This window comes from Alnus glutinosa, chromosome 2 (assembly GCF_958979055.1).
Source record: "Alnus glutinosa chromosome 2, dhAlnGlut1.1, whole genome shotgun sequence".
NCBI classification, from domain to species: Eukaryota; Viridiplantae; Streptophyta; class Magnoliopsida; order Fagales; family Betulaceae; genus Alnus; species Alnus glutinosa.
The window spans coordinates 38,875,350-38,893,052 of NC_084887.1; the positions used below are offsets into that span (position 1 = coordinate 38,875,350).

Sequence of the window (17,703 nt, forward strand, 5' to 3'; positions counted from 1 at the left end):
GATCATTGGCCATCGGTCCCAGTCTATACCCCAATCTCGAAAGTATCTTTTGGGATCGGCCAATGCAAGAGCTTCAGACTGACATCAAGGCAATTTGCATATTGAGTGCAAATAACGTGAAATGCATGTGTAAAAGACAGTGGAAAAGATCCAGATTTGCAAAACAGGAAACCTCTGATAAGAAAATCAACCAGATCGGTGAGATTTTGTAAAGATAAGAAAATATGTTTCTGCTTGTATCAATCGCATAACCCCCACCTGGCTATATTATTCTTTTGACCATGCTTGTGGGGCACCATGATCCTATTGCAAATTCATTATAGATCTAACTGTGAAGACGAAATCAGAAGGATGAGTGACCAAAACCATCCTTCCATAAGCCAAATTATGAAAATTGGAAAGAGTTCCAAATGCAAAAGAATACTCCCACTGGCCTTGACAGCCGTCCGTAGCTTTCAGCAATCCTATGTTTATTTAATCCCTATAATTGTCTTCCTAGGTTCCACAAAATGACAAAACTTGCGCTGATCATCTGAAATTCTAAGCCTTTGCGAGCTCGGTAGCAGCAGCGGCAGCAGGAGTGACACCGCCAGTGGTTGGCCTGCAGAAAACACCGTTTAGCAATTAAAGTCTATAATATGAAACCAATATTTACTTAACTAAGCTTTACAGCTGTAAGATGGACTTACAATCCCACAAAAACTTTGAAGGCATCATAGATTCCCCACTGAGCTCCAGTAAGAGTTCCAATCATGACAATACGGAGAGGAAGCCCACGCGTAAAGAGACCTAACATACCCATCTTCTTTATAGCCTGCAGAAACCAGGAGGCAAGGGTCAAAGAGAGTATGAAGGAATGAACAAGCACCTGGGAACAATGTTAAGGAGAACCACTCACATCACCAACAGTTGCCCCTTTAGCATTGTTGAGGAAAGAGACAAGATTGTCAGCAGGATGAGACACAATAGCACAGAATACACCAGCCACATATCCACCAGCAAAACTCACACCGAGCTGCAGATTTTTGCTACACTGGTCCTTTGGTCTGGGGATGGCATGCTTATAGATAAGCTCCACAATGGTCTCAAAAGACGCAAACTTCATCATTGTATCTGCAAGAATAAACATAAAGATTATTATCCAAAACTGAATGAAACTTTAGAAAATGTAAGAAGGCATTAACAATAGCTTAATGGGGTTGGCACTTTTCTCTTGCTATGTTCTCTTATCAAATCCCCAGAGGAAGTGTGAACAAATTATGCAAGTCCCTAAATAAAAATGGAACAACAAAACCAAGTTGGAGAGAGAAGAAGCTGAGATGGTTACTTAAATGCATATAAGCAAACGGATGAGAGTAACAGAACATCATCCTAATATCCAAAAAGAGGAAATGTGGACTACATGTGCTGAAGGGAGTATATACTTTTTAAAACTTCTAAAAGAAATGTCGAAAATCGAAGTATAAAAAATGAAACTCAATATTTCGTGGAGAAAATAATACTTGCAAATCAAAATAATTTGCGTGTTCAAAAAGACCAATAATGTCGATTCTCCTTCAAAGCCTCAATTGAGATTCATATCAAAATTTTAGTTCAGTTGCGCCAGTTGTGTAGTGTGTTTTGGCATTTGATATTAAGTTCATTGAATTTTTGATTTTTTTTTTGTTTTGTTTTTTTAATCTCCGGGGCTCCAAAATCATCACTAGTTTGCATTTTGTTTGTCAGAAACAGAGTATTATCAATCCAATTCCTTTCCCAACCCCAACTTACATGGAATCTGACGTCCCCAGAGAGGAACTATTCCCTTGTACAACCTGCAATAATTTGACAAATTGGTTAGAAATACATCTTCACATGCAAATACATATATTGTTAGAAAAACTGAACTATATTGATATGCATACCCAAGAGCGCCTTCAGATTTGACAAACTTAGGAAGCCCATCCGAAAGACCTCTAGCAAAACCAGGCTGGGTTTGAACCCGGACTTTCACTGCCTCGAATGGGCAAAGTGCAATATCAGCAATGACCTCAGCAGATGCAGAACCAGCAAGATAGATCAAGGTCTTGTACTTGGATGCATACTCAGGTCCAGCAATGTCAGAGTAGTACTTTTTAAAGAACTCATAGAATCCAAACTTGCAGGCACCCTGAGCACTGTAACCAAGCAAGGTCGGCACCCAACCCCTGAAGAAGCCTCTGACGCCCTGCTCCTTTAGCAACACTCCAAATCCAGATGAGATGCTCTTGTACTTAGCAGGGTCAATCTGAAAACCAAAAATCAGAATGTCAATTGATGCCCTTATATGGAAGTGTGACACATCATATTAGAAACAACCTTTTTAATTGTTGAGAGAAAAAGTTCTCCCAAGTTTTCCAACATATTCTTGATATGGAAAGAACATAAAGTTATGTCAAATCCTCTTATTATGTGCAGAAAATTCAATACATAAAAGTATCTTCCCTAAAGAGAGAGATGATATATCCAAATAAAATTTTGCAAATTCCAGTGAACTGATATGAAAAACCAACATTAAGTTTAATAAAGGAGTCCATTCCTGATATGTGATATTTGAGAACCAAATAGAGGATGGAGCAACCATCAAAAGAAAAATAAGAGATGTCAGATTATAGTTGATACTAAGGTATATTCCTTAAGAACGCAGATGATATGACCTCAAGATATATGGTTAAGACCAAAAACCCAACTAATGGAAGATTAGTACATTAGATGAAGAACGACCCTCACAATAGGCAGAATAGTTGAGCCACTTCACAAATGGAGTCCAGAGTGCAATATCAATTACTTCGTAAACATGTGAAGCCTTAATCGAGTATTTGACAGATAAGGAGAAATCTTCTTAATTAATTGAGGTGATAAAGTATTAACTAAACTAAGAAAGAAAACATAAAACACTCAATTGTAAAGTCAGTCACAATCTCTAACAGGAAACTATCAGCTCAAAGAATCTAACTACAGATCTGAAAAGGTGACTATTCCAATATCGAGATTCGAGACTATTAAATCGAAGAAAAATCCAACCGAAATTTCAACAAAAAGAACTTAAAATCTTCATAGCATAAGAAATATATGATATTATAACTCTGGAAGACAAAGGCCATTGTGCAACAAAATCAGCAAAGTAATATTTAAAAATAGAAAATCCCTAGCTCAGCAGCAATGCATCCAAACAAACTAGAACAATCTCAGATCTACAGAAAGACCAAGTCAATGTCATAGAATCCACACATACACATATATACAGATCTAATCCGGTAAGAAATGTAGGGAAACATCATCAAATTGAAGGAAAAGCGAGAAGAAAGTGACGGATCTAAAGAAATCGGACCTGCATATTGCATTTGACAAGGTCGAGAGGAGTGACGGTCATGTGAGTGAGACCACAGCTGAGGATCCCACCGGCCGTGCAGGCGGCGTAGAAGGCCGGCGAGTACATCTCGATCTTCATGCCGGGCTCGCTCGGGGCCGCAACGAAGACGTTGCTCCTCCTCGTCGGCGAGGATCCTTCGAGGAGATTCGAGGAGAGGCCTGCGGCGCTGCTGCTAGGCCTTGCGCCGAGCATCATTTTCTCGAGCGTCGTGGCGGCAGATGAGGAGTAGAGGAAGCTCGGGATCAGAGCTTGACGCGAGGTTTTGTCTGAGAGAGCCATCGCAGAGAGAGAGAGAGAGAGAGAGAGCTAGAGAGGCCGGAAGCGAGAAATGAAAGCGAGAGAGAAGAGAGTTTAGGTTCTCCTTCCCAAACTCTCGCTGCCAAATGCTTCCTCTCCTAACGAAGGACTTTCCTTTTTATCGGTCCAACGAACAACCCTCTCTTCGCGTTAGTTATACGAGACGCGCGTGTGGCCCGTCTGGGACAAAATGACCATTTGATCAGGGTAAATTACGATTCTGACACTTCAGAACAGAGGTTTGGTTTACCCTGCGAAATCATGCTTGTGGTTTGGTTTTTTATTGTCACCTTTGCATTTTGAACTGAAAAATATTGATTACAATTTTTTAAAAATGGAAAAAAATAAATAAATAAATAAATAAATAAATAAATATATATATATATATATATATATATATATAAGACATCTATTTATGTGATGATACCGGAAATTGGCATTAAAGTAAAGAAAGAACTGACGTGGCACTTTTTAGGACATAGTAGTATACATATCAGATACCCATGTTATTGTGTGAGCGAAAAAGGGAATAAGATTCCCTTAGTTCCAAGTAAAACTGAGTAGATTTATTTTACTGTAAAAAAAAATGGTGCGTGTACAATGTAAAACTATGGTGTAAATAATTTTATTAGTAGATTCATGAAATTGGATCTTGAGGTCGAAAAAAAATCCTAATCTTAAAAAAAGTGTGTGAGCTGTAGTAGTCTACACGGACAGCCTGTCGCCAAATTGGGTTTATTAGTAATTATGTGGCGAGACGAGGTTGTTTAATCTAGACGATTACAAAAGACACCAGCCTAGCGGACCGGCTGTGGCATATTCCTCGTCACATCTTTGGAAAATGCTCAACTTGGTCGTCCCCAATTGTAAATTTTATTAGTTTGGTTCTGGTTCTGCCTGCGATTGTCAAATTACCTGTTTTTTAATCAAAAGTTTCCTTTCGTATTTTCTTTTTCCGGAAAATAGTGAGACCAAAGGAGAAATAAGTTTTGTTGTCTGATTTATTACACCATTGAGATTAACTAAGCAGATTTTGGATACTTGTCTGATACAGCTTTCTTAAAGCATCTCTAACACAATAGAATAGGCAAATGGTTAATAGAAAATGATTTTTCTATATCATATTATTCTACATCAATCTTATACTAAGATATATAGGGTGTGTGACTCATGCATGTTGGTCCTATATATGTAGGTCTCATATACATGAGTCTCACACGCAATGTATTTTGGTGTATGATTGATGTAGTAATAACATATCCCAATGATTAATAGTAATTAAATTTGATTATTATGAGCAATTTTTTGTCTCTAGTAAAATAGGCAAAATATATTTTTTCCTTCTAGAGTGAATGGTAAATATGATATTCTGCCTATTCACTATTCACTATTCACACTACAAAATTTTTTTATTATTTTCTCTCTCCCTTTCCATTTTTCTTTTTACTCTCCCTATTTCTTTCACACTTTTTCCTACACAAAATAATATTTAAATGCAAGTAGAATAGAAAATCAATTAGAGAGAATATAGAAAAAACAGTAGCTAAAATAGAGATGTACTTTTTCAATAACTATTTTGGCTATTATTGCTGGAGATGCTATAAATAGGCTATTATGTCTATTCACTATTCACACTACAATGAGTTTTCTCTCTCTCTCTCTCTCTCTCTCCCTTTCCTTCTTTCTCTTTTTCTCTCTCTCCCTATTTCTTTCACCCTTTTTCCCGCACAAAATAATATTTAAATGCAAATAGATAATAGAATAAAAAATCAATTTGAGAGAATATAGAAAAATTAGTAGCTAAAATAAAGAGTTATATTTTCTCGATAGCTACTTTGGCTATTACTGAATTTGCTCTTAAAAGTGTGATTGTTAGAAACTTGAAAAATGATAAGCAATTAATGATAGGATCCCCTACAATTAATGATCATTTTCAATTGTTTGTTCCTTGCAATTAGGCAGACAATTCTATCAGGTCTTTGACTCACAATCTCTTGGATCAGGATCCTTTTAAATTATTTGTCCAAATTTGAAAGAATTCGGACAAGTGAATGTAAGAAGCCACTTATGGGAGCCACCTAACCTGATAAGTGGTTGGGTAACCAAATTTTTATTTGATTAGATAGATTCCATAAGTGATATCTCACAATCATTTGTCCGAATTTTCTCAAATTAGACAAATAATTTGAGAAAATCCTAATCTCAATTTCTTACAATTCGAATAAAGAGATTGCAGGAAATCTCGATCCGATTTAAAATGGAACTACACCATTTGGGATTGGGATGTGATGGGATACATGACCAAATCTTAATGGAGAATCCTTAATGGGAATGTCAATAATATTTCCGCATCGTAAAAGAATGCAAATTGAATTGATAAAGAATCTTGGTCAGGTATGTTTTAAAAGCCTGATGAAATTGTCTCTTTGAAAACACATTTGTCAAATGGAGAACAGAAAGGCTCCTTGTTCTTCATGTTCATGAAGCCCTGACAGTTGTTCAATTTCAGTGGCTGCAGAGTTCAGACAATACTATCAGGTCAGTCCTCTCTCTTTCTTTGTGTGTGCGAGTATGGAGAGAGCTTGAATGGGTGCCAATGTTAGGTGTGACTGTAAAAACAAGTCAGCAGATGAATTGGTGTCAATTGAACAAAGTAACAAGAAATTATGAGATGGCACTTGAAATCAGATGCAATCAAATGGATACGACTCATACGAGAACCACAGTATTCCCCAGAAAAGCTTTGTCTTCTCTATTCTAGCAACTCTTATAGTCAACACAAACAGAACCAATCTTCCGTATTAGTTCTGAAAGTCCTCGAACTGATTCTTTCAAGGTGGTTCTTCCTGATTTTCCAATCCATCCATAAGCAATGCCTTTGTCGGAGATGTTGTACTAAAGCTTTGTGGGCTCTGTGAAATGTATTATGCTCATCATGGTACCTTATGGTTCATGATACTTCATGTCTAAAGAGCGGCCTGTTGTATGCGTAAAAAGCATGCCGTATCATGCTTCCACAGCAAATCCACGTTTACGAACTACTTCAGTGCCAGAAGTTGCATCTGGCCTAGATCTAAACACGCCAGGACCCCTTTGAATGAGCTCATAGGAAGACAACAGCTAGGAAAATGTCAAACTTACTGCTGCCACTTTCTGATAGGCATCTAGGAAAATCCCAACCTCAAGTAAGGTTAAGCCCTGTTGATCATGACAACAAATGGGCAACAGTTTGCACGAACATTCTCAACTTTCTTTTCAATCTCATAAATATCACAAGTAATCCCCACATGAACACAAGCCGTTCCTGAAATGATGAAATCGCTTTGAATCTCTAACCACAATTTCTCGATTGACTATCTTGGAAATCAACCTGATTACAGTATGACAGTCACCACAAACCCTAAGATTTTTAATGACCTGGATTGTTGTACTAGGAGCAGAATTCATGATTCCAAAGGCAACAGCCATCTTCTCACTATGAACTCGAAGGGTCATTTCCTTCTCTTCCTCAGTAATGTCATGAAAAACTGAAGTCATATTGCGTACATAGCCAAATTCTTGCAGTTTCATGGTTAATTTTTCCAAATATTCATAAATCTTATGATGTTCTGGATGCTCTGTGTCTCCAACCAAAAATACATGAACCCTACCATTTAGTTCAACCAAACTGAATCCAGGTGTTTTGACAATTCCATCGTTCTTCATAAGTATTCTCATCCTCTCAACATCTTCCCACCTTCCAGCATCAGCATATATGTTTAAAAGCACGACATAGTAACCATAATTAGCTGGGTCTAATTCAAACAATTTTCTAGCAGAAGTCTCACCAAGCTCAACGTTTTTGTGAATTCTACAAGCCCCAAGAAGGGAACCCCAGACTACAGAGTCAGGCCTCACCTTCATCCCCTTGATTAAATCATAAGCCTCATTGAGATGACCGGCATCCCCAAGAAGATCAACCATACATGCGTAGTGCTCCACCCCAGGTTCTACACCAAATTCATGGTTCATGGAGTTGAACCAATGCCAGCCTTCTTTTAAAAGACCAGCATGGCTGCAAGCTGCTAGAACTGAGACAAACGTGACATAATTAGGTTTGACCCCAGCCCCAATCATCTTGTAGAAGACTTCAAGAGCTTCTGTGGCTTGGCCATGCATTCCATACCCAGCAACCATGGCAGTCCATGACTTCACATTTTTATCCTTCATGCAATCAAATGCTTTCCTCGCCATTTCAACTCTCCCACACTTGCTATACATGTCAATAATAGAAGTACCCATAACCGCATTCTCCTCCAAGCCCATCTTTATAACCTAAATACCAAAAAAAAAAAAAAAAAAAAAAAAAAAAAAATCCCGAATAATGACAAAAATGAAACATTTACACGCAGCAAAGAATCGTTTTTTTATATATGTAATAATCAAAACATGCCATATACAGAACAGAGGGGCTAGGATCAAGATTTGAAGAGCTAGCAATAATGACTTAATTTACGTAAAGGTAGCTACTCTAATAGAAAGTACCTGATCATGTATACATTTCCCCATTTGCAAAGCCCCTGATTTCGCACAGGCCAACAACACAGCCGATAAAGTCACTGCACTGCAGCTGAGATCACCATTCTTTAACATCCCCTTGAAAACGTCCAAAGCCTCTGCGGACAGTCCATTTTGTGCATACATTACAATCATTGAATTCCAAGAAACTGTATCCTTCTCAGCCATCCCATCAAACACCTTCCTAGACACAAGCAGCTCGCCGCACTTGGCATACACATCTATCAAAGTATTACCAACAACCAAATCCCCCTCAAGGCCCCTCTTCACTACAAACCCATGAGTCCCCTCCGTGATTCCCTTCACGGATACACGAGAACAAGCTGAAAGAACCGAGACCATAGCAACTGAATCAATAAAACCTTTCCCATCACCCACTGCGTCACTCTCCTCAATCAACAACTCTTTAAAAAGCGATAACGCCTCGTGGGCACTGTCATTTTGGACATAGCCGGTGATCAAGGACGTCCAAGACACCACATTTCTGCGAGGAATTTCATCGAACAGTGCTCTTGCGTCCCTCAACTCGCCACACTTGGAGTACATGTCAATGAGAGCCGAGGACACAAAGAGGTCCGATTCAAAGCCGAAGACCAAAGCTTGCTGGTGGGCTTGCTTGCCCGAACGAAGATCGAACAAAGCAGAACAGGATTTGATGGCGCAGGGGAAAGAGGAACGGTCGGGTCTGAGAGAAAGTTTTCGCATGGACGAAAAGGCTCGGAGAGCTTCGACGGAGTCGCCTCCCCGAGCCAAATCGGCGATGACGGAATTCCAGGAGGAGACATTGGTTTTGTCTACGTATTTGCTGAACCAGGTTGCGAGATTGTGGTTGGTTGAATAGCGGTGTCTGTAAATTTTCCAGTACAGCAACGTGACCAAACGTGAACGAGAGTGTTCGAAAACTTCATTCATTCGTTTCGTTAAATGTCGCCCGTTTCGCTCCCCTTGATGGTTGTCTTTATCATTTTGTGCTTCGGCAGCTATTTTATGAAGGCATAAGGGGCAACAGGCAGGCAGTGATGGTACTACAAAAAGATCGAGTTTTCTTTTAAAAGTTGTTTACTAAATTAAATATATATATATATATATACTTTTAGGCTTAAAAACTAAACTTGGCATTTATCAAATTAAGCTTAACTCAATATTCATACTCTGACTCGTATAGATGAGAAATCTTAATTTCGTCCCTGTACGTAGGGAATATGTAGTGGACCTAATAGTCGCTCAAGACTTTAGGGTGACTAATGACAATAATGGTCGACAACGAATCTTAATTCTCTGTTCCAGATCGAGTGGAATGAGAGCTAGCGAGAGAACATGCAGCCCCACCTTGTCCAGGCTCCAAACAGAGCTAGAGCGCCTACTCAAATAAGGTGCAACCCGAATGTCCTCTCACATAAGCGGCCTATTGCATATGCAATTGACATATCTCATTGCAGCCGATCCCCAATTCTCTTCTTTTTTTTTTGGTTATGGATAACCAGCAACTAGATGATTGATCATTGATGATTTGCTTATAATTTGGTTTTGGAAACATAGAAGATAAATATTGCATAGAACCATACATCATGGTTTCCTTATCATTCTCAATGGCATCACTATATTGAGGGATGGAAGGTGGGGCGAAAAAAGCGAGTTTTTTGGCCTAAAATATTTTACAAAGGCCAGTCTAAAACCCATACAAATGAATGCAAAATACTTCAACCACAAGAAAAAACAAAGAAAAGTTTGGGGGGGGGGAATTACAAGCTCTCTATCACCCAAAATACATAAAGTAATACGCTCAAACAACAGCGCTAGAGATTAGTCTTGTAAGGAACAAACTAACAAGTCCAACACCGCAAATGGTGATGCCACTGTGAAACCTAGCTGAATTGGAAGAGCTCTTCCCCACAAACTCGCCGGAGCTTGGCACTGGTGCAAATGCCGCTGAATTGGGAGGAGCCGCAGAGCTTAGAGGCCGCTGGTCACTCGGAGAAGGGAAAAACGAGGACATATTGGGTGCAGTTACATACGGTAAAACAGCTGGAGAAGCTGAAATTGCAGGCTCACAAGTTGAACTTCGACCATGCAATATAGCAAAGAAGATGAACATAGATAAAGCAGCACAGAACTTGGTGAGAGTAGCCATGGATAGCTGAGAACTTGAGCTAAAATTGCAGATAAATATAGTGATAACGATGTGGGTGAAATGGCGAAGAGTAAGTGCTGCTGCTGCTGTGCCTGCGTCTGTGACCCTTTTTTAGGTGAATGTCACGGGAAACATAGTGGGAGGTTAATCCTGCTGTCTTTTTCTTCAAACAATAAAATAAATATAAGAAATAGACGACAGTTTTATATAAATTGAGTTAGGAAAGGTCCAATGAAATATATGCACGTACGAGATAATGGTTCACAAAAGAGTGGTTTCTTCACATGCTCTTGGGTTTGGAATTTTAGACAAAGGGTCCGCATGTTTCAGCTCCCTATCCTATAGCCCATGTGACCTTGGCCATTATTGAGTGCCACTTGTAAGAATCTAGGATAGGTGTACTAGGACCAAGTGCCACCGATTTTTCAACTTCATTTTTGAGCAATAATTAGCTTGACAAAGTTTTAGATACCCATCAAATGGGATTTTGAATAACTTTTAAAAGCCAGCTGAATGTAATCATGAGGTGTAATAACTCTGATTTAGATAGTTGATTTCAAATGAGCAGCTCGAATTCTGTCACTTCATTTAAAAATGTCACTCTCATTCTAGCAGTCGCCGTAACCTTCACAATCATTCTCACTGCACACCGCGCGCCATAACTAGTTTTCTACCATCACCACCATAGGCATAGGGGGTGCCAAGAAACATTAAACCAACAGTGTGCCACCATAGAGTACTTGGATGTTTGCTCCGTATTGCATAGCAAGTTTAATAAAAATGCTCATCGATGCACCCTTGCTGGCTACGACAATGACAGAAAAGATCCCACCATTGGTTGTTGCTACATATCTTGAGATGTTGTGTTCGATGAGACTTTATCTTGGTGGTCTTCACAAGAAGCGGTGCTACCAGATTCTAAACAGTTGGAAATCAATCTACTATTTAGCTACTTTGGGGCTAATTGAACCACCTTCTCTTCTTTTTTTCTTCTTTTTTAAATAAAAATGATGATTCAATCAGTCTAAAGGCCAGTTGACTGTGGTCAAACTATTTTTATGACCGAAAGAAGTAGCCCACCACTCTCAGTAGTGGTACCGGTGAGAGGCTATTAGCGGCGGTGCAACAATGACGGTAGTAGTGAGGTTGATAAGGATGGCGACGACTACTGAAAAGAGAGAGTTTTAAGTTTTAAATGATGTGGCATAATCATGACAGTACATTGGCCCAATTTATAGTTATTGCAAAGCGTGCAATATTTCTAGATATTTCACGCGATCTCAATTCGAAAATTAGTCTCCAAAACAATTGAAATAAAAAGAATTAGATCCCATGATATAATGAATTGAACTTCTCCCAATCCTTCTGTACAAGAAAATAATTATAGAAGTTGGACTTGGCTCAACCATAACGGTCTGCATAATATTATCTAAAAACAGTACCACAGATTTTTAAATTTTTGGATCTAACATTGCTTAAGCTTCATATGTTGTGTGATATGTACTTTTGTCAATGCCAGAAGCCTTCTTTAAGTTCTTTTGTCCTCAATTTCCCGTCCCACTCAGGAAGAATATTCTATAGCAGGTCATCTAACCTTCTTAAACTACTGGTCAGCCGTGCATAAGATTATGAGAAATAAAACTTAAAATTGAAAGACATCATTATGGAGCGTAGCATCATCTCCTCGTCAAATGAGTAACGCATGAAAAGGTTATGAAACAGTACCACGAGCAGGGTAAGAGTAATAAAACAAATGGTATCAGATTCCGATCCCGTGTAATAGGACAACCTATGTAAAAGTCTGTCTAGGCCTCGCCTCTTCGGACAGGTGTCTGAAGAATTCAAACCCACTTATTCAAGCAGTTCGAATAGGTTGAGCTCAAACAGGCTCTCACATGAGACTGCCCTATTGCACTGAATCCCCGTGGAATGGTATTAGTGAAAATATGCAGCCTTGCAGGGTACCCTGACATTCGGAGCTCTGCAATTGATGACATTGTTCCAGCCAAAAATAATACAATACGGGTGCCTAAACATAGCTCCTGTGGTATTTCATGAATAAGAAAGAGATAAAAAGTTCATCGAAGTTCTTTAAGTACTGAACAAGCTTATTTTTCTCCCAACACAGGAAATTACATGATTTTTCACTCTATGATAACAACTCTTGATAAATGCTACAAATTAAAAGAATCACCCAATACAAAGATCCAACTACCAGAACAATTCTTTTTTCTTTGGAGTTGAATCGGGAAATAAATAGATTGAAGATTACAACAAGGTGTGCCAATTTTCATGTAAAATAATGAACATACAAGTTCTATCCATAAATCACAATAATGCAAGAATTGGGCGATAATTACCACCTCTTAGAAACTTCCATGTGAGGCAAAATTCTCCAACTAAAGGAGCCTAAGATGCGCAGTATCGTTCAACCTTTTTATCTGCCAACCTGTTTTCCATGAATGCTGCAACACTGACACCGAAGAATCTTCTATGCAAATCTTATGTGACATTATTGGGCTGCACCCAAGAAGGCCTGTGAGGACACACTTAATTGGTAGCGAATGAGTGAAAACACCAATACAAGAGGTCCTGCTGCTTAAATCTTGAAGGGAACTTTGGTGGTTGGAATCCCGAGGAGATATCTCGTCCTCAGCCTCATGATCTCCAGTAGTCACAAATTGTAGCCTGCTCTTACCAGACTTCTTCCTCAAAAGCCCTTGCCGGTGCCGGCTAAGCAAATCCCACTGGGCTGGTGGGAGGGAAGGCCCATCTCGGTCATGAATGGAGTTGGTCAGAGTATGGGAATTGTGGTGTGAAAACCCTTGGCCCTCATTCTGCTGGTTTGAGGGAAAATCTGATCTCAACTTTTCAGGCAGTCCAAGGACAGTCCCATTTAAGAACTGAACCATCCGGAATTCCACTTGCCGAAGTGATTCTCCAGATGGTGCAGAGAAATCAGGCTGGATTCTGTCAATGAAGCTCAAAGTTTCAGGTGTATATACTTCTGATCGGAGGCAGCCCTCCCAAAGCCCCTGACTCATCTCCACTAATGCATCTGAGGATTGTATCCGTTCCTCCGCAATATTCATTTCCTGCAAGATTTTTTATGGGTGTCTAAATTATTCAATTGAAGTCAAGATGCAGAGAAAATATTTAATTACTAAAATTCTCCACATCACACAACAAATATCCTAGTTTATCTCATTATTCATGCTAAATCTATCAAAAAGTAGTAGTTAGGAGATGCATCATTTCAAAATCATAAGCAAATAAGTGAAGATTAGAAATCACTCTAACAATTACTGTACTACTAAATGGTAGATAGAGCCTTGACAGGTTCATCTGATTAGCAAGATCAACTAACTCAATGATACCTCAAACCCCAACTACTTGGAGTCAGCTGTATAAATCCTTCATCATGAACTCTTTATGCTCTTACAGTTCTCTCTATTTCAATTGATGCAAAATGACAAAAAGATACGTAGCAGTAATTATGTGGACGGAGATACGAGGTGCAAAGAATATCATTGCAGATGCTTCCTTTGACAATCTAGACAAACATCACTTTACAATTTAACCACTCCTGCAAGTAGGGCCAGACAGCTGATAGTTCTGTTCCTCATAGGACATATACCAGCAACTATGGGAAAAATATCAGGTGGCCCTCATTGATAGTTTACAAACATATAACATCACAATATAGCGGCTTTATAAGAAGTATTGACTGAGGATGAGATCAATATCAAGAGTGCACCAAGTTACGCACAGGGAACTGTAAGCATATAACCTCAGACTGGTTATTCAATCATTAGAAGATGACTCCAGCAAACACATAGGCTTCTGAAAAACACTGTGATCAATAGGTTTTATAATACTATTGAACTCACCAAAGGCTTGTTCCAACTCTTTGGCTCATCCATACAATCCAACTCCTACATTCCACCCCATCTAGTGACATGACTTATGTTGAGAAGAATTTTAATAAGATCCAAAAAGTCGCAATTAAATTGAAGAACTTCACATTACTAGCCAAGCAAATACTTCTACCACCTCCCTCCCCTTCAACTTCCCCAACCACATAATGATTCCAAAGAGAGAAACTCAGAGTACAACTCAACCTAAGGAACGGAGGAAAAATCCAATCAATCACCTCGGAACGTGTTCAATACTTATCAAAGTTCAGTAATGGTTGGACGGATTACAAATAAATGAACTAGAAGGTTTAGCTGCGTATGCTGGAACTGACATATAATCTGACCGAATGATGATTTTCAATAGAATAGAATATAATCAATGACAGCAAAATACTCATAGGAACTACTGTTCGATCAATATCATACATCAAATAATTGAAGCTAATGCCTGAGTAACAGCTTTTAGCTCATCACTCCCAAATATCACCACTTGTCTTGCTTACAATTTCCTACATTTCAATAAATTCTTTAAATTTAAATTAACAAAGAAACTTCTCAACAACCTCAACATTACCCATTTCACAAAATCCTAAATAAGAGTATGAATCTTTGTAGAATGCTTCAAAATCAGAGTTTATGCATAATTAAAGGCACAATTTGAAATTACCTGACAGATCGAAATCGCCATTGAGCGAGCCCGGTTTAACGGCGAGGAGTAGACGGCGTTGAACCTCACCCGCTGAGAATTGAGGAACACGGCCAAGGCCCTGGCCTGCCGTTTCCCGGTCGACGTCAAAGCGGCCTCGGGGCACCTCCCGGTGACCAAATCGGGCCTGAGGTTGACCTCGCACTCGCCGTGGCTGATCAGAAAGACCTCCAAGACCGTCCGATCAACGTCGTCGGCGATCGCATACGACGTAGAGAACACCGGGGGAGGCGGCGGGAGAGGCGGGGGTGGGGCCAGGACGTTGTAGGGGTCCCAGACCTTGATCGACGGGCCGAGCCGCGGGGTCCCGAGCGAGGAGAGCTGCGGAGATAGAGGGGATGCGGACGCGTGGCACGGCAGAATCTCGGGCTCTTGTTCGAGAACCTTCTTCACCAGGTGCTTCTCCATTTCTCGCCTACTGGGTTCGCCATTATCGTCCTCTTCTTCTTCTTCTTCGTCTTCGTCGTCTTCGACTACTGGTACGGACTGGGTGGAGCCCATTGGTGGAGGAGCTAAGAGCTAAGTGTCAATGCACGAACCGCAGCGATCCCACCGGTGCCGTCAAGTTTGGATCTTTATAAACGTAACGCATAGCTGTACAGCAAGAAAGGCTTTGGGTTCTATTTACACGGGAGAAGTGGTGGGTTTGGAATGGAATGCGATGGATGAGAGAAGCTAGGGTTGGAGGAGGAGTGTGACTGTGAGAGATGGAGATAGCATGTGGGTTTACAGTGGAAATGGAAACGGTGAGACTGTGACCGAGAGAGATCTACAAGGGGAAGTGGATCTGGTGGTGTTCTCGGAGTTGGGCTTCCTTGGGTCTTCGTGTGCGTGTGTTTTGGTTGGATTGGACGAGACAATCCTATCCCAACGGAAAACGATATTGTACACTGTATAAGTCCATAATGTCCATTAACATTTTCTCTTCTTAATTAAAAGGATTGAAGACATATTTGATATTGTGATTTAAAAATTTTACTTTTTGATATTTTAATTTTATTTCATTTTATAGATGGTATCTAAATTTTGAAAAAAAGGTTGGCTTAGTACTTTCGTCTATTTTTTTGTCCAAATTTTAACGTCATGTAGCAGAATATAAAAAATAAAAATAAAAAAATGATAAAATAAAAAATAAAAATCTTTAAAAATTAATTAAAAATATTAAAACTTCTAAAAAAATTTAAAAACAAATAAAAAATGAAAATAATAATAATAATAATAAGAGGGGTGGCTCCTCTTTTTTTTTCAATTTTTTTTTCTTTTTTACGTTTTATTATTTTTAATTTTTTAATTTTTAATTTTCTTTTATATTGTACCACGTGTCAATCCTTATTTGTTAACACATGGCAATCCGTTAAAATTTGGACGGTAAAATAGACGAATGTATTAAGTCAGTCTTTTCTCGAAACTCAGATACTATCCATGAAGCAAAATGAAACTAAAGTACTAAAAAATAAAATTTTTAAACTACAAGTACCAAATATGTCTTTATCCTTAATTAAAATAAGTAATTGTTGAGTAACATGCTTGCTTAAAAAATACTCATATATAAAATTGAAAAAAATGAGAGAGCGACAATTTTTTTACAACTTGCTAATACATGCTAGTAACATGTAATTAGGTGTTAAAAAATAAATAATGGCTTTCATGACTTTAATCATATGTTTGACAAGTTCTAAATGAGTTATAAGCTTCACATTACTCAATAAAATTTTAAATAACGCGACCATGTATATTATTAAATATGTAAAATTTAATCTGAACTATAAAATGAATAATTTTATACGAAGATAATCTTAATCAGATTATGCGGATGTGGGCTCATGGCTGAAAGAAAAGAAAAGATAATTATTTTGGTTCTAGGATATTATCTCATACTAACAATGGTTTCGATTCATGCTCCATTTGTTTGGGAGTAAAATATTTTTTGAAAAACATTTTACGTATTTTTTGATGTTTGGTACAATTGAAAATGGTGGTCAACGAAAATCATTTTCAATTTGACCATAAAAGCCTCTTTCATTTTAAAAAACTGTAAATCGTTTACGGATTTAAACTATTAATTATTGCACCCTTGTTTGTAGGAATTTGCTATCGCTGAGTATTGGAGTTTGTTGGTAGCCTGAATCTACTGTCGAAGGTCCCCAAATGTTGGTATTCGATTGCCGGAATCCAGCAGCACTAATGGGATCCCGACAACCGCCACTGGAATCCGGTAATGTTCGACCACTGTCGTACGATTCCAGTAGACCAGATTCTGCCTAAATTGCCTAGAATTTGGCCATGGTCGTCAGATTCCGACCTCCATCGCCATAATTCAGCAACAGTAGCCAAAATCCGATGAAAAGTGGCTGAAATCATGCTGACCATTGATGGAATCTTGTCACCGGTAGTTTTTCGTTGTTAATATTTTTTTCGTACGACAGAAACGCCAAAAAATAATTTCATCTTGTATCTTGAACAATGTAATAATATTTTAATTGGAAGCTTATAGTTGATCATGGTATACTACTCCTACTCTCTATATTGTTTGCATTTGTGTTTTTATAGTTTTTTTCTTCTCAAAATTAAAAATCAGTTCTTTGCCAACTTACTATGAAGCATCGGTTATGTTAATTAATGTGTTTTGGAGATTTTTTATTATTATTATTATTACTTAAAGGTATTTTAATATGACGTAAAAGTATAAATTGTATTGTGCTTC

General features: G+C 38.6%; 4 protein-coding genes across 4 annotated transcripts; all 4 read right to left on the bottom strand.

Annotated features, from left to right (window-relative positions):
- Positions 1-155: 155 nt before the first annotated feature.
- Positions 156-3,817, bottom strand: LOC133860076 (mitochondrial phosphate carrier protein 3, mitochondrial). The gene is made up of 6 exons (XM_062295723.1): positions 3,350-3,817; positions 1,905-2,266; positions 1,771-1,814; positions 899-1,113; positions 690-814; positions 156-601 (listed from the first exon to the last, which is right to left on the bottom strand). The coding sequence occupies exons 1-6, from the start codon at positions 3,668-3,670 to the stop codon at positions 541-543; spliced, it is 1,128 nt and encodes a 375-aa protein (XP_062151707.1). The 5' UTR covers positions 3,671-3,817; the 3' UTR covers positions 156-540.
- Positions 3,818-6,328: 2,511 nt separating this feature from the next.
- Positions 6,329-9,297, bottom strand: LOC133860077 (pentatricopeptide repeat-containing protein At3g26782, mitochondrial). The gene is made up of 2 exons (XM_062295724.1): positions 8,213-9,297; positions 6,329-8,002 (listed from the first exon to the last, which is right to left on the bottom strand). The coding sequence occupies exons 1-2, from the start codon at positions 9,155-9,157 to the stop codon at positions 6,959-6,961; spliced, it is 1,989 nt and encodes a 662-aa protein (XP_062151708.1). The 5' UTR covers positions 9,158-9,297; the 3' UTR covers positions 6,329-6,958.
- Positions 9,298-9,828: 531 nt separating this feature from the next.
- LOC133861526 (uncharacterized) lies at positions 9,829-10,528 on the bottom strand. The gene has a single exon (XM_062297309.1). It carries the CDS (start codon positions 10,374-10,376, stop codon positions 10,029-10,031), a length of 348 nt encoding a protein of 115 aa, XP_062153293.1. The 5' UTR covers positions 10,377-10,528; the 3' UTR covers positions 9,829-10,028.
- A 1,925-nt stretch (positions 10,529-12,453) lies between these two features.
- Positions 12,454-15,874, bottom strand: LOC133860079 (uncharacterized). Its single transcript, XM_062295726.1, has 2 exons — positions 14,961-15,874; positions 12,454-13,471 (listed from the first exon to the last, which is right to left on the bottom strand). Exons 1-2 carry the CDS (start codon positions 15,498-15,500, stop codon positions 12,776-12,778), a joined length of 1,236 nt encoding a protein of 411 aa, XP_062151710.1. The 5' UTR covers positions 15,501-15,874; the 3' UTR covers positions 12,454-12,775.
- Between the last annotated feature and the right edge of the window lie 1,829 nt (positions 15,875-17,703).